This window comes from Canis lupus, chromosome 10, assembly GCF_011100685.1.
Source record: "Canis lupus familiaris isolate Mischka breed German Shepherd chromosome 10, alternate assembly UU_Cfam_GSD_1.0, whole genome shotgun sequence".
NCBI classification, from domain to species: domain Eukaryota; kingdom Metazoa; phylum Chordata; class Mammalia; order Carnivora; family Canidae; genus Canis; species Canis lupus.
The window spans coordinates 27,296,344-27,313,018 of record NC_049231.1 but is presented as its reverse complement, the minus strand read 5'-3'; the positions used below and the strand labels follow the sequence as shown (position 1 = coordinate 27,313,018).

The following is a 16,675-nucleotide window of genomic DNA, read 5'->3' as shown; positions in this document are numbered from 1 at the left end:
ACAAAAGGAGGGTTTTGGGGGGAGATGATGAGTTTGGTGAGGTAGGAATCTGTAAGTCAGAACTTAGAGGAGAGTCCAGAGCTGGGGCATCCCTGGGGTATGGGACGAGAGGGCATGGGGACAGGGCGAAGCCAGGGTAGCCCTGCAACGATCAAGTGGTGTGGCCAGAGGTGTGCCTGGCCGTGTGGAGGTCAGTCGCAGAAGCCAGGGGAAGGAGGTGGTTCTGAATAAACACCGCCCTCCATGGGCTCTGAGGAGGTTGGGCAAGTGAGGACAGAGTTGACCTTTGGATGGGAAATGCAGGCATCATTGATGGGAGTGGCTTGGTGAGGTGTCCAGGCTGGTGTGGGCTTGTCAGTCAAGCGAGGGGAAAGGGAGGTAGGGCAGGGCTTGCCTGGCCTTGGGCCCACCGTGACGAAGCAAGAGTGGCCAAAGGGAGATCCAGGAGTGTGGCAGCACTGCTTCCTGGATTGGCTTGTGGGTGTCCGTGGGGAAGTGGGAGAAATCTGGATAATGCCCAGAGTTTGGGTCAGCAATGCTATGTCAATGCGAATGTCTTGGTTTTGGTAAATGTTCTGTGATTCAGCAAGATGTCAACGTTAGGGGAAGCTGGGTGAAGGGTACAAGGGAACTCTCTGTGCTAGCTCTACAATTCTGCCAATCTAAGATTAATTCAAAACAAAAAGTTAAAAAAGAAAGAGACCAAAGCGGGTGAGGAGATAGCATGGAAAGGATGGCCCCAGTGCTATCAACCTGATGGGGCCATGTGTGTCACGTGTGTGCACGTGTGTGCCATGTATGTGCACGTGTGTGCCATGTATGTGCACGTGTGTGCCAATAAAGATCTGGGAGGACACACAGTGAGTCTTTGGGATTCAGGTGACTGCTGCTTTTTAATTTATATCTATGTATGATTTTTTTTGTTTGTTTACAAAGGGCAAAAAATGTTATAACTTTTATAACTAAAAAAAAGCATTTTTAACTTTTAAAATTTGGAAAATAAAACAGAATGCTCCTCTGGCCTTGCTCTTTCCTCCACCCCCTCTAGTCTCCCTGATGAATAGACACCTTATAAAGTCTGTGAGTTAAAGAGAAGCCTCCCCACCACCCCACAGCCTCCGTAGAGCCCGGAACCTGGGCAGACATGTGCAGGGGTACTGGGAACTCAGTGTTTGTGCTATTGAGAGGGACTCAAGCGATCTAGTGGGCAGGGGTATTTCCTGACCCTCAGAGAGGGATGGTGCAGGGACAGGGGGCTGTCAGTAAGTGGAGCTGGACACCCTATTAGACCTTTTCAGGTCAGGCTCTGGGCTTCTTGAGGGTCAGTGGGCCTAGGTGTCTGTGTTCTCACTGTCTTCCATCCCCCTTTGGCCACAGGGATCTCTGGGAAGAGCCAGATCCTTTTTGCTCTCGTCTTCACCACCAGGTACCTGGACCTGTTCACCAACTTCATCTCCATCTACAACACAGTCATGAAGGTGAGGGGGTGGTGGCCATGGTGGCGGGGCCTGCCGAGCCCAACCAGCCGAGACAGTGCCCTTGGGAACTCAGGCAGTGGAGGCAGGCAGACCCAGAGGTGAATCCTGACTGTGTTGTGAGCTACTGTGGGACCTGGGCTCAGGCAAGCCCTCTGGCCTCCGTGGATCTCCTTCCCCTCCTCCACAAAATGAAGATAATACTAGTACTTTCCTCAGAGGGTTTAATTAAAATTAACTGAGGTAATAAATGCAAATATACAATAGCCATCACATATATATTTTTTAAGGATTTATTTATTTTGAGACAGAATATGGCTGGGGCGAGGGAGGTTAAGAAGGGGTAGAGGGAGAGAATCTCAAGCAGAAGGCAGACTCCTCGCTGAGCGCAGAGCCCTGTACAGGGCTTGGGCTTGATCTCATGACCCTGAGATCATGACTGAGCCAAAACTAAGAATCAGATGCTTAATTGACTGAGCTACCCAGGTGTCCCAATAGCCATCATATACTAAACAGTCAGTAAAGTTTAGCTAGTATAATCGTTAAAAAATAAGCAAAAAGTCAAACATGAACCCTGAGCTTTCAGAGAGATTATTCATCCAATATCCATTTAACAAGTATTTATTGAGCACCTAACTACGAGCCAGGTACTTGAAGACATTGGAGGCTCCTATTCTCATGGAACCTATATTGTAAGTATTTTAAGTGGGGTGACAAATATTATAACAAGCAAGAAAATCTTTGGTTTGGGATGAGCCTATGCAAATAACTAAAATAGGGTGACATTTCCTTTGATTATTTAAAAAAAAAAGTTTTATTTATTTATTTTAAGTAGGCTCCATACTGAGCATGGAGCCTGGCATTTGAACTCCTGACCCTGAGCTCAAGACCTGAACTAAAATCAAGAGTCAGATGCTAAACCAACTAAGCCACCCAGGCAGACACCCCATTAAGAAATGGATTTAAAAGCCGGGTGATGGGATCCCTGGGTGGCGCAGCGGTTTAGCGCCTGCCTTTGGCCCAGGGCGCGATCCTGCAGACCCGGGATCGAATCCCACGTCAGGCTCCCAGTGCATGGAGCCTGCTTCTCCCTCTGCCTGTGTCTCTGCCTCTCTCTCTCTCTCTGTGTGACTATCATAAGTAAATGAAAAAAAAAAAAAAAAAAGCCGGGTGATGTGATAGAGAACAGATAGGAAGCTGTTTAGGGAGCTACCAGGAAGGGCCTGTCTGAAGAGGTGACATATATGTCAAGGTCTCTGTGACAGACGGAACCAGCCATGGGATGATCAGAGGAAGAGCATTCCAACAAGAAGGAATAGGCTGTGTAAATACCCCCCAAGATGGGAACAAGCTTGGTGAATTTAAGGAACAAGCCGGGGAGTCCAGCAGGCAAGAGGTCTGCCATCAGAGGGCTGGGGGAGGGCAGGTGGCGCGGGTTAACAGTTTGGACTTAAATTTTGTGATGGGAAGCTGTTGCTTTGAAGCATGGCACTGTTTTATAGGATAAACTGAGTATCTCTTGGTTCCACTCTGATGTCTCAGGATCTGGGCCACAGCCATTAGAGGTTATACTGGGATGAGGCATTTTCTGAGCTTTTAATCAGCCCTTCTAGCTTTTTTTTTTTTTTTTTTTTTTTTGAAGCTCTAAGACACTGTGGGGCTTAAACTCATGACCCCAAGATCAAGAGTCACATGCTCCATCCACTGAGCTCCCCAGGATCCCCTCAGCCATTGTAACTCTTTAAGGCCATATTGGTTAGTGAAAGGAGCACAGGTTTCAGTCAGTGAAGTGGAATGTTACTGCTTGGATGTCGGTAACAGAGACTTAAAATAAAAGTTATTTTACGGGAAAAAATAAAAAAGTTATTTTACGGGGAATCCCTGGGTGGCTCAGTAGTTTGGCGCCCTTTTTGGCCCAGGGCGTAATCCTAGAGACCTGGGATCGAGTCCCACATCTGGTTCCCTGCACGGAGCCTGCTTCTCCCTCTGCCTGTGTCTCTGCCTCTCTCTCTCTCTGTGTGTGTGTGTGTCTCTCACGAATAAATAAATGAATAAAATCTTTTTTAAAAAAGTTATTTTACGGGTGTCTAGGCATCATGACTCTTGGCTTCCGCTCAGGTCATGATCTCAGGGGTGTGAGATCGAACCCTGTATCAGTCTCCAGGCTCAGGTGGAGTCTGCTTGAAATTCTCTCTCCTTCTGTTTCTCCCACTCGTGCTCTGTTTTTTGTTTTGTTTTGTTTTTAATTTTTATTTATTTATTTTTAAAAGATTTTATTTATTCATTCATGAGAGACACAGAGAGAGAAAGAGAGAGGCAGAGACACAGGCAGAGGGAGAAGCAGGCTCCATTCAGGGAGCCAGACATGGGACTCCATCCCAGGTCTCCAGGATTACACCCTGAGGAAGGCAGCGCTAAACCGCTGAGGTTTAGGCAAAAAAAGGTTAGGCAACCCGGACTGCCCTTTTTTTTTTTTTTTAAGATTTTATTTATTTATTCACGAGAGACAGAGGGACAGAGACAGAGACAGAGGGAGAAACAGGCTCCTCGCAGGAAGCCGCATGTGGGACTCGATCCTGGGAGCAGGATCACACCCTGAGTCAAAGGCAGATGCTCAACCACTAAGCCACCCAGGTATCCCAGCCGCTCGTGCTATTTCTCTAAAATAAATAGATCTTTTCTTTCTTTTTTCAAAGGGAGTTATTCTAATAATATAAAGGTTTATTTTTACTTTACTCATAACATGGAATCTGGGGGTGGGCAGTCCGGGTCTGGGATTGCAGCTCCTTTTAACTTTCTGCTCCATCATCTTTAGTGTGACCAGGACTCCAGGATGTGTGACTCATGCAGTTGCTCGAAGAGCCCCACACTTGGCTTAAGACTTTGCTGTTGCCATCTTGAAATTCAGTTCTTTAGGAGGGCCTGCAAATTATACGGAGTCCAAATGTGACATCTACCCTCAAGGTTGCCTCAGGGTCACAAAATGGTTGCTAGGACTCCTTAAGCATCACATCACATTCTGGGCAGGAAGGAGGAAGAAGGGGAGAAAGCAGTAGGGTGTCTGCCAACTGGGGTTAGCCTTTTGTCAAGAGCTTTCTCCAAACTGTGCGCAGTGACTTTCCCCCGCACCTTACTGACCAGCCTTATCTGCAGAGGAGGCTGGGGGATGTAGTTTTTAGTTGAGCACGTCATCTAATAGTTCCACTTTTTTTTTTTAAAGATTTTATTTATTTATTCATGAGATACACACACATACACACACACACACACACACACACACACACACACACACACACACTGAGAGAGAGAGAGAGAGAGAGAGAGAGAGGGAGAAGCAGGCTCCATGCAGGAAGCCCAACATGGGACTCGATCTCCTGTCTCCAGGATCATGCCCTAGGCTGAAGGCGGCACCAAACCACTGAGCTACCAGTGCTGCCCTAATAGTTCCACTTTTAAGGAGGAATCCATAGGATGATTCTACCTATGTTGCAGGGCTATTGTGAGGACTCTATGAGAGAACGTATGTAAAGGCGTAGATATATCCTCCAAGGCAAGTTCTCTTTCCCCTCCCTATCAGACGTGCCTTTGGGACTCTAGGCGCCTTGTTGGAATGGAAGATGTTCTCTCTGTGGGGTGTTGAACTGTGTGAACTTCAGTCTGAGGTCCTGAAGTCGCGGTCTTAAAGTCAACCCAGAAATAGCAAAGCACCACCTACCTAGTTCATCCCTCTGCCCCCGGGTGTGAGTTGGCCAGCCCTGGGAGGGACTGCAGACCCAGCCCTTGGCATGGCTGAATGAGTTGTAGGAACTTCAGGGAGGCCAGTTTCCCCATTTGTGACGTGAGGAAGTGATCACTACTTCATTGATTCATTCATTCATTCCAGCATGTTTTGTGCCAGGCCCTGAGTTTTAGGGGTTGGGGATTCGGAGGTGGACATGAAGTCATCCTTGAAATCCCCTTCCATAGGGAAAAGAGACTGGTACACAGACATTTGCAGAACCTGGAGGTCATGGGTGGCAGTAAATGTGTTCCCATGGGGCTATGGTGACACAAAGATTTGCTTCATTCTGGTAAGAAACTAATCTGAAAAAAAAAAAAAAGAAAAAAAAGAAAAAAGAAACTAATCTGAGTTTTGAAGTACAAATAGGAGTTCTCTAGGCCAGTGAGTTCCCAGACCAGCGGCAACAGCATCACATAGGAACTTGCTAGAAATGCAAATCTTTAGGCCTACTTGGACCTACTAAATCAGCCACTCTAGGGGCAGGAGGAGAAAAGGTGGCCATTTATGTGATTCTGATGCGCATACAAATTTGAGAACCTCTGGCCTAGAAGGTCAGAGGCCAAACCATAAAACCACCTCATGCTGGAGGGCAGCTACCAAGACTAAAAAAAGAGAGCTTTCCTGAAGGAGTAAGGATCAGCTCATTCAAAGGTTGTCAGTCCTGGTGCAAGAATGCTTACAAGTCACTGAGGCAGATCTGGAAATTTGAGTTTTTAAGAGCTCTGGAAGGCTGGCCACTGCTAAAACCCTGGACAGAGGTCAGGTGTGGTCTTCTACCAGACGCTGTGCAGTAAGGAGAGGCCTGGGCACTTTTAAGTCTTCATGGTTAGTGCCGTTGGTCCTCATCGGAAGCATGGAGTTACTTAACAAAAGGGTCATTAGCTTCAGAATCTAGGCCAAGGACTCAAAAGAAATTGCAAACACATTTCACTTTGTCCCCCTTGGGGCAGGGCACTAGCCAGATCCCAACTCGGGGTGGCTTGGAAGCTCAGCAAATAGGCTAGATGACTTCATTGATCCCCGTGTGTCTCTTTCCCTTGTCAGGTGGTTTTTCTCCTCTGTGCCTATGTCACAGTGTACATGATCTATGGGAAGTTTCGGAAGACCTTTGACAGTGAGAATGATACGTTCCGCCTGGAGTTTCTTCTGGTCCCTGTCATTGGCCTCTCCTTCCTTGAGAACTACAGTTTCACTCCCCTGGAGGTAAGGGAAGGGACCTGGAATGTGAATTCTTAAAGGTAAACATGTTCCCTAACATCCTTCCTTCTGGATCCTTTGTAGTATCTGGGATTGTGTTCTGGTACAGCTGGGACTATTATTCATATATATTGTCATTGTAAGATTAAAAATTGGTAATAAGCTAATTCACATGCTCCATTAGAAAATGGGCACATCCAAATAGTCCTGTTAGTAAACAAAGCAGGCATTACAGCACCACTTACAGCTACTGGGACCTTGTGTCCCACAGGTGGATACTAGGGCACAGTCCAGGTTGAGATTTCAAATCAGTAGGTCTGGGCTGTGACCCAAGAATCTGAGGTAGCAAACATCTGGAAGTTTTGATGCAAGTGTTTATGGACTGCATTTTGAGAAACTATGGCTTCAGTTACGGCGAGGTTAGACAATTAGGTTTTGCAACAGTTATGTTCTAAATGTTCATGTGATGTTGTAAAAAAGTTTGCTTTAATATTCTAAAAATATTTTTATTCAGAGAGACAGAGGTGAAATGATATACTGATTATTTCCGGAACTTTTTTTCCCCTCACTATATTATTTCAGTAGACATACTATTTTAGTAATTACATTTTTATTTTTATTATTTTTAAAGATTTTATTTATTCATGAGAGAGGCAGAGACACAGGCAGAGGGAGAAGCAGGCTCCATGCAGGGAGCCCGATGTGGGACTTGATCCTGGAACCCCAGGATCACGCCCTGGGCCAAAGGCAGGCGCTAAACCGCCAAGCCACCCAAGCATCCCACTAATTACATTTTTATAAAAAGATGGGCCCCTTCATGGTCTTGATCACTCTCCTCTGCCCACTTTATCTCTTTGGTTCAGATCCTCTGGACTTTCTCTATCTACCTGGAATCAGTGGCCATCCTGCCCCAGCTCTTCATGATCAGTAAAACTGGAGAGGCTGAAACCATTACTACTCACTACTTGTTCTTTCTTGGGCTGTACCGGGCACTCTACTTAGCTAACTGGATCAGGCGGTACCAGACTGAAAACTTCTATGACCAAATTGCAGTCGTGTCTGGAGTAGTACAAACCATCTTCTACTGCGATTTCTTCTACTTGTATGTGACCAAAGGTAGGTGCTAGAACGGAGCAGGGTTGCTGGCACGGGCACAAGGAGTTACCTATTCAATATATGAGGGGATCTGGAAGTGAATGGATTATGCCCCTCGTGGTGCTTTTAATGAGGGAAGATGAACAAGTATTTTCAGGAAACAAACACCATGGAAAACACAATGCAGTTAAGATATATGTACTGTGCAATGTGTATAAAGGAGGTAACTATGAGGACATTTGACATATTTTGTTAGGAAAACATGAGACATTCCACAAAATAGCTTATGAAGGAGCCCGGAGATTGGAACCAGGTTGGTGTGACAAAGGACGAAGAGGCTAGTGTGGTCTATCTATAAAGCTGAAGAGCTCAGAGATCAAGCAAAGCTGGAGGTGGGGATGGGCAGGAGGTTACAGGTTTGCATTGCACAGATGGCCAAGTGCAGCCACCAGAGGGTCTGAAGAACCAGCCCAGAGGCTGCTGTGTAGAATAAAAGGCAACTAAAGTAGGAAGACTAGGGATGGGGCAGTTGCAGTTGTTCAATTGGTCACCAGTTTGTGGGCAGATCTCAAGTGAATCAGAAATGGAGGCCAACTGTTTATGACCTAAGGGAAAGGGGGATCAGTAACCAAGATGGGTTGGGGCGGGCGTGTCACTAAGCCTGTAGTTTAACCTGGAATGAAGCTTCCCCCTTGGCTTCAACAGCCAAACACCTATTATGAACCAGAGATTAGAGACACTGCAGTTACAAGGGAGTCTGCAGTGTGATAAATTCTAATTTCATTCCATTTTTTTCTAGTCCTTAAAGGAAAGAAGTTAAGTCTTCCAATGCCCATTTGAGGGCCTGAGATGATTCTACACCTTAACAAGGACACAGAGCAAGCTATTTGAAATGTTCTCCTGGATGACTTGGGCCAAGTGTTAAAATGAGAAAAATGCTTAGTGTGGATTTCAGCAAAGCACTGATCTATCTAGAAGACGTTCTCCCGTCCCTTAAATTATAGCACCAATAAAAAGTTTAGGCCAATTAACACAAGCATGGTGCCTCACATCAACTGTGTATAAAGAAATATTAGGTGTTTAATCCATGGATGGGTCAAATAAACCATTGCTCCCTAAAGTCTTAGCATGACCCTCACGCTAACAGTCAATCCCATCCGGAAAGAAGTCTGTGTATAAGGCAAATGTCCCCAAAGATCAGCCTTAAAGTATTAGCATGTTGTTGTGATTTTCACTTTCCAGATAGAAGACTAAGTTTAGGGAGTGATACAGAGGTGATCTAGTCTTAATGGGAGTGAAATGTCATTTTACTTTCAACCTGCCTTCAGGCCATAAGTGAAAGCCAAATTCATTAGCTTTGGTTAGACCTAAGTAGTTTCCTTCCTCACTTTTACAATGGACTTGGGTCTTGCTATAGCTCACAGCAGCTCCATACAGTACTTTGATCCCACCTAGGTGGGTACCGCTACCATGACCACCATTTACCAATAAGGAAACAAATGCCCAAGCCTTTACCTACTAGATGCCCAGCTAGGTGCCCAGCCTTGCTTTGTGACTCAAATTCTTCCATTAAAATCAATCAGTCCCACCTCCCTTTCACATTTTTAGGTGCTAAGGGGATTACTCAATCTGACGTCCCCAAACTTGAAGTAAATAAAAACTGTTAATAAAACTACCACTGGACTACAGTCAGATAATTTTCAAGCAATAAAAAGTTCACGCCTTATTGTCAACAGTGTTTTATTTATACCTACAAAAGAAAACAAGATGGTATCAAAAGGACAATTTACAAACTAAGAATAGTAACATAGCTCTTAGCATCCTGTGCCTGAACATCACACATCTACAAATCTTTCAAGTCTTAACGCAACAGGAATGTGTTCAGAGACCAGCAACACATGAATAGAGCACTGATCCCAAGCAAAAAGCCACCAACCTTTTAGATGAGAGAAGTCCACACAATGAATTGTTAGGGAGGAATTGGGGAGAAGCAGCCCCACAGCTTTATATTGAAATCCTTTCCCTAAATGACTTTCAACCATGACTGCAATAATAACTAGCGTCACATGAGGACTCTTCTGCTCATGTTCTGAAGCAAAGGCAGAACGTGAATTACGAGTGACAAAGAAGCAGAAGAGTTACTCTAAAGCTATATATGAAAGACTCTGCTAGATTTCAGCTGTGCTCAGGCCACAATAGCTTTTGAGATTTGGAATATGCTGTTATTCTGACTTTATGACCACAGCATCCCTGGGGGGAAAAGGGTTGGCAAGCAGCAGACCAAATACCACTTGCCTACCCAGAGACCTTTCCCACAAAGCTGCATTAAGACCTGCAAGAGAGTAAGAAGGACAACCCTTGTGGTGGCACCTCTGTTTAAAAATAATCAGAATTCTGGTGTACAAAGAAATGTCTACAATGGACTGGTCAATGCTTAGACCAAAAAAAAAAAAATAATAATTTTTTTTTTTCTTTTTCAGGGGTGAGGGGGCACTTTGGTTCGAAAGCACAGAGCAGTTTTGCCGAATTTTCCTGTGCCTACCATCCTCCCTCAGCCTCAACTTCTCGAAGGGGGAAAAAAAAGAGTATAGTTAAAGAAAAAGTGTGTGTGGGGGGATGGGGGACAACAAGTTCTCACATGCGTACATTTCAGCTTATGCTGACAACCTACCTGTATGTTGCACATTCAACCATACTTTTCAGAACCCCTCAGAAACCATCCCTTTTCTCTCCCTGAAGAATTTTTTAAAAACAACAAAACAAAACAAAACAAAAACCTCAAGTATTTAGATATTACAAACCAGCAAGCACCCTCAGTCCTTAGCCAAAGGATGCAGTGGAGCCTTCCCCCTTTAACTACATTGTTAACCAACAATACCAGTAACAGCATAAAAAATTAATAGTCCAACACTGGATATGGAAGAGGGTTCTGGGGTCGTCTGATCTCCTTGTCCTGTCCTGTTACAGTGAACACACAAGAGCAGAAAATCCTTTCTAGGCTCATGTGCTATAGGAAGTCTCAGTAAAACAGTATCACTACTGGAAGGGGACGAACTCACCTACCTTCAGGAGGAAGAAAAGTGAGGACGTGGGCTTAGTCCTCTGTAACTTTTCTTAAGCACTACCTACCTGTAAAAAGCTGAGTGCAAAAGGATGCTGAAGAAAATTTGCATCCAAGAGCTGTTACAAAGCACTGCAGAGAAGAGTATGAAGAGAATTAAGAGCTTTCTTAACAGACCCCAAAGGTTCTTTATTCAAGATAATTTGGCCAAAAGGGCTGAGTAGCTAGCAAAGAGGTGCTTTTGTATTCTAGCTCTACAACTGAGATATAAAGAAAATTTGCCACTGAGTATATTCGGTTTATAATTAAAGGTGGTTTTTACACTGTAGGTGGATGCATACTTAACTGGTTATTTAACTAACTGGTTAATAAATTTTCAGTGAGCATTTATGTTCATTCTGCTCAGAGCAGCTATCTAGTTGGAAAATGAATTTCACAGATGGTCCCTGGTTATGTGGGGAAGAAAAATAGGCAGCTTCCACCCAGATGCTGAGAGGCTACATTTAACCATTGCAATAAACACTTGGGGTTTTTAATTTAAAAGATACACTTAAGAAACTCAGACTCAGCAATTCAATGTCTAACCTGACTAAAATGGTTATTTTTCAGTAACTGGGAAGGGGCAAGGTGGAATATAAGGGAGACAAAACCAATTAGGAATTTTTTTAAACTGTCAAATGCACTTAAACAAGCAATCAGCCAAAATGACAATGGCAAAGCATTGTCTTAGAAACTCATCAGGCCTGAGGAACATTAAAAAGCATTACAGAAAATGTGCAGGGAATTCCCTCTTGGTTTTCTAACCCAGTAATGAGAGCAATCTAAAGCACAGATGCCATCTTCTTCTGCAGAATTCAACCCTCTACCCTCCCCCCTACCCCAACTCAGGACAACAACAAAAAAATGGGCTCCCACAAAAGGGCCTAATACCTTACTTTTTCTTTTAAGATGAAAAATAGCTCAAGTATCCTCAACATGCAAGAAGTTGGGGAAAAAAAAAAAATCTCTTCCAGTCGGCTATATATATATGTTTTTTTACAAAATCTGTTATTACAGACTGGATCATTTTGGCGGACAGAAGAAACCTGGCAGTGAATTCTAACTAATCTGCATGAAAGACAAATCACAATGGTTGGGAAAAAAAATAAAAAAGAAAAAGAAAGAAAAGGGGAAGAGAAAAAAAAGGGGAAAGACAGCGTTCCTTTAAATGTAGTAAGTCTGCACAAGTCACTACCACTTGAGTGGTTTCATTTACGTGAAGGAGGAGGGGGAGGAGGAGGAGGGGGGTATTGGTAGGCAGTCTGCCCCATGTAACCTATCATATTGGTAGCTCCTGGAGGCTGTGCAAACTGTTGTGACATCAGTGGCTGTGGCTGCTGCCCAGACCGGCCTATCCCACTAAACTGCTGGCTAGAGCTCTGTGAACTTCTCCCAGTTGAGGTGGTGCTACTAGCCCCATAAGTGCCAGCGCCATATTCTTGGGCTGTATAGCCACTGGTGCCATAAGCAGCTGCCCCATAGGTGCCTTGACCATAGGTGTATTGGCCTGCTTGTGCTCCAAAGGCAGAATTTGGACTTCCATAGCCACTGCCGTTAGCATAACCGGCTCTATCGGTTTCACTACGATCCCGATAGCTCGCAGAGTCTCTCCGGCCACCATCCTTGACTCCTCGAAGCCTCCGGTCACACTCATCCTGATACATCAGATTGGGATTGTTGGCTGAAGAAGTGGTCCGGTATCGAGAACGACCTCCTAAGGGGAAGACACGAGGTATCTTTAATGCCAGATACACAATCCAAATGCAACCAGATGTAAAAACTCTACAACACAAAAGTATTCAATGCTCTTTGTTGATCTTTTAACTAGGCCAGCCTCCAAATTAGTTTAAAACTATACCCATAATCTGATTCTTTAATAGCACATATTCAGAAAAAATGGTGAATATTAAAGGTCATTCAACTTGTCACCGTTTTAGGTCCTTTTTCCCTTTGAGGATTTACTGAGAAATACAATCTTCAAAATGCAGGAACAATGGTAGAAAAGTTTAGGTGACTTACCACAAGTTAAAGAACAAAGACAAGCAGCTAAGTTCAGATTACCCTACCAGGACCCTCTACTAGTGGGTTCTCTATGTTGTTTTGTGGACCTAAATGCATCAGAATTACCTCACAAGCTTTAGGATCCTAGGTTCAATTCCAAACCCACTTAAAAACCAAAAAACTTGTTATTTTAAAAACTTGGGTGATTTTAATGGCTTCAGCATGCAATAAGTTTGGGACAAAATAATTCCAAACTGGTATGGTAGTCAAGCCCTGATCCAAGTATATTTGCAACTATCCAATTTTCAGATCCATTAATTATGCCTGTTTCTACTACCATAAAATGGTGTAAAATTACTCATCTCTTCACCTTAAAAACTGAAAACCTAATATACTACACTAAGGCTTTTGAAGGTATTAAAAGCAATCAGAATTCAGCTTAATTCTGAACATGTACCATGTACTTCAAAACACAAAGGCCAGTTTTATAATACTGCCTATGGAAATACTGGACAATCTCCACAGCCCCCACCTCGCAACCTTCAATATGGGCTTACTTAAGAGAGACTATGAAAAACTAGTCATCACTGTCCTTTGTTATTAAGCAACATACTCAAAAGCTTTCAACAGGACTTAAAAAACAAAAAGATACCTTGGTAGTACCTGGAAAACTCCAGGACTTACCCTTACCCCCTCCTCCGCCGCCTCCTCTGTGGTCCACCAACTGCATCAGTTTTGGGTTGATAGCCTGGTTAGCCTCTTCCAGCACTTTGATCAGCTCTCTGGCCTGCTTTAGGTTCCCTGGGGTGAAGAAGGTGTAGGCGGTGCCCTTGTTGGTGCTACGGGCTGTTCGGCCAATACGGTGCACATAATCCTCTGAGCTGTTTGGATAGTCATAGTTGATCACAAACTTGACATCTTCCACATCTTCAAAGCCAACGATGAGTCAGTGTGCAGGTTGATGTAGCAGGGAAAGAGAAGGTAAAGGACATGCCAACAACAGGTGGGAAGCACGAATGCAGATGACAGCAAGAGGAAAGAAGACTAAGTTAGTAACCACACTGAACATGAACAAAAAAAGACTCATCCCAACAGAGTAAAAGAGGATGAATGATTCTTGGGACATGCACAGGAAGTGGCATCTTTATCAGCTGTAAAATCCTAAGGGAATCCCATCCAACCATCCAAACTCCTGCCTCTTCTTTATTTTAACCAATAGACCGGCAGGAATCGTATCCAATTCCAGCTCCTTTTCCAAACTGGAAATGTAGAAGCAAAGTGGTTACCACCGATAAGGTACAAGGTCAAATTACTTCTACTCTGTTGGGAGAAGCCTGGCAAAATCTACCAGTAATATAACAAACTTACCTTTAAACCAGTCACAGAGCAAAATGAAAAAAGAAACTTCATATACTTTATTACTACATTTTCAAGGAGATTTAATTGAAATATTTAGATTAAAAAATGTTTTGCTCTTGTATTTTAAAAAACTGATCAGAGGCAAAGTTAAGTACACACCTATTTTCCTTTGCAAAATTATCCAAATTATCTTTTCCCCTTTTAATTACCGCAAGAGCACATTACACTAAAATTTCACTGTACTACCAAGCCCAGCTCTGCCAAATAAGGTTTGTTTTTTTTTTTTTTCTCAACTCAAGGTTATTTCAACTCAGTACTTGCTTCAATTATCAAAGATGGTCTACATAACCTGGGAAATTAAATAGCCAAAGAGGGTGGGAAAAACCATGAAACCTTGAGACACTTTAATGTTCTATCCACTGCTGGGAATTGGGTTGAATAACCTCCTAATGCTTAAAGTATGTAAATGTTAGTGTAATGCTTTCAGCTAAATGTTTATTTTTACCTACTTAAACAAACAAATCTATTATAACAAAGAATCCTAATGTTTTGTGGAAAAAAATCTGCATTTTACAAAGAATATTCAGAAAATATCCTAGATAAAACACAGATTTTTGTGATATAAATAATTAAAAAACATTCTCTGTTTGTTACCAGACCGATGCACACTCCCTCCTCCTTTGGGAAACCGCTGCAGCCGATCCCGTCTCTTTGCCTTTTATTTTTGGCGGCCTCCTTTCGAAAACTCCGCCTTCTGACACGGGACCACTGGAGCGCGGGGAGCATGCATCAAGGGTCCGTGGCAGTGAGAAGTCCCCACACACGCTCGCTCTGTGAACTGGCTTAGATGCTTCTCTGTAGCCCCATTTGGTTGCCAAGCGCCGGAGAACCTGGGTTCGGGTAAAAATTTCAGGTCCTCCAACGCCTCCCCCAAGGATAATTGGGGTGATTGTAGAAAAAAATAATTAATAAAAAAATGTAAGTTACATCCAAAGGGTCAGACTGCATCTATTGCCCAGACTGGATTAATTTCAGGGGAAAGGGGAGATGATTAAAAAAAAAAAAAAATTCAGCTGTTGTTAAAGGGCCTGTGAAGAAAGGGGCATTATGTCTGTTTCTTATTACAATAAAGGCTCCTCAGTCTTTACTGACCCCTAAAGTCCTGAAATCACACCAGAAAGACGAGAAGGCAGTTATCACAGGGGGCAGCGTGAGTCTCCGGCTAGAGTCGTTGATGCAACAAAGGAAAAACAAAAAGGTACGGGGCCAGGATGGACGGAAGATGGGGGGATGGGAAATTATGCTCCACAGCCACATCTTCAGAGCTAGGATAATGCTCCTTAGTCCCATGGTGTCTGACCACGAGCAGTAGAGCAAGTTGAAGGACTGCAGTGAATGCACAGCTGTGTGCTTTCCTTGCAGAAAGCATGGAAGACTGGAGTCGGCAGTTCAGAAACTAAGACTTGGGAGTATCTCTGGAGGGGTTCAATAAGGGACAGACATGGTGCCAGTTCTTCATACTAGAAAGGGTGTCCTGTGTGTATACACATAGAGCTGGCTGAGGGCACATAGGAGCAAGCGCAGAATTTGGTTTTCTCCAGTCAAGCCTGCCCTGATGTTATTTGTGCACTGCCACAATATTATCTTGTTGCCTTTAGAGAAGATGCCGTAGCAGGGTAAGAAACTGAAAAGTTCATGTTTGGGCTAGCTGCCTAGGATAACAACTTTTTGAGTGACAAGCCCTATGACATGGCCTGGATATCCAATCGCTAACTGGGAGGGACTGAAACTAGCCAATAGGCTCATCTAGAGCTGCTTCGGGCCGATGTAGATTTGCCTCGGCCATGTACTGAGTGAGCTGCAGCTGATATCAAAGCTTCTGTTAAAAAACAAAACAAAATAAATTTCAATACTTTTTAGTTTCACAGTGTGTAGTTTCAACAAAAAAAAAAAAGGAAAAATTAAAACTATCCCAGTGGAAAGGGAATAGTGGCTTCCTGAGGATGACTATCATAAAACTATGGGAAGTGAAGAACTTACCTGAAGGGAACATTTAAGAGGCCATCGCTCGACAGGAAGTGAAAAAAGGCCTGGTGACTCAGCTGAAAATTGCACCCCTGTCTGTGAGGTAGAAGCCTTCACTTTCCAGGATCTTGTAGGACCTTGGTCAGCATTCTGCCATTTTGGTGGGTTTTCCCCCTCCTTTTGATTTTTATGAGGCAGCAAACAAAGGGGCCCAAAACAAGCACTGATGCTGAGTAACAAGAAACAGACTCAGGTACCTTCCCTCTCCCCGCACTTGCATGAGTGGGGGTGGGATGAAGAGTCTAAGTCATTCTAATGGTAGCCAATTGATTTGGTTTAGAAATGCAAGGGGGAAAGGAACAAATATTTTTAATTGTCTAGGCAAGATGCACAAAGAAGCTACCAGCACATAGCAAGCCTGTTTAAAAACCACCATTACTGAAAGCTTTTGTGTAAACTGCTTTCAGGCCTCAGCCTCTTCTCCCAACAGGCCCAGAGTTCTAACCGCACAGATCCAGACATGACCTCAGAGGGCAGAGACAATTTTCAGTCATGGCTGCAGGTCACCACCTCTGAAGGAGGGAATGATGAGTGCAATGTATAAAAAGCTTTCACTCCTTTGTATTCCAGTTGAACATTTAT

General features: G+C 43.8%; 2 protein-coding genes across 5 annotated transcripts in view; one reads left to right on the top strand and one right to left on the bottom strand.

The window, feature by feature from the left end:
* The window catches only part of KDELR3 (KDEL endoplasmic reticulum protein retention receptor 3), a 21,186-nt gene extending 11,905 nt beyond the window's left edge, over window positions 1-9,281 (top strand). Inside the window, exons 3-6 of one of the 4 annotated variants that reach the window (XM_038550591.1) lie at window positions 1,427-1,478; window positions 6,301-6,459; window positions 7,317-7,569; window positions 8,348-9,281. In XM_038550591.1, the coding sequence (XP_038406519.1) occupies window positions 1,427-1,478; window positions 6,301-6,459; window positions 7,317-7,569; window positions 8,348-8,388 (505 nt within the window). In that variant the 3' untranslated portion in view covers window positions 8,389-9,281. Of the gene's footprint in view, window positions 1-1,377; window positions 1,484-6,300; window positions 6,460-7,316; window positions 7,570-8,347 lie in introns of those variants that run through there. The other 3 variants (XM_038550590.1, XM_038550587.1, XM_038550588.1) reach the window with 3 other exon arrangements.
* The window catches only part of DDX17 (DEAD-box helicase 17), a 21,033-nt gene continuing 13,629 nt past the window's right edge, over window positions 9,272-16,675 (bottom strand). The window contains exons 13-14 of the mRNA XM_038551570.1: window positions 13,334-13,576; window positions 9,272-12,362 (exon numbers count right to left, since the gene is read on the bottom strand). Of these exons, the coding sequence (XP_038407498.1) occupies window positions 11,857-12,362; window positions 13,334-13,576 (749 nt within the window). The 3' untranslated portion in view covers window positions 9,272-11,856. The remainder of the gene's footprint in view (window positions 12,363-13,333; window positions 13,577-16,675) is intronic.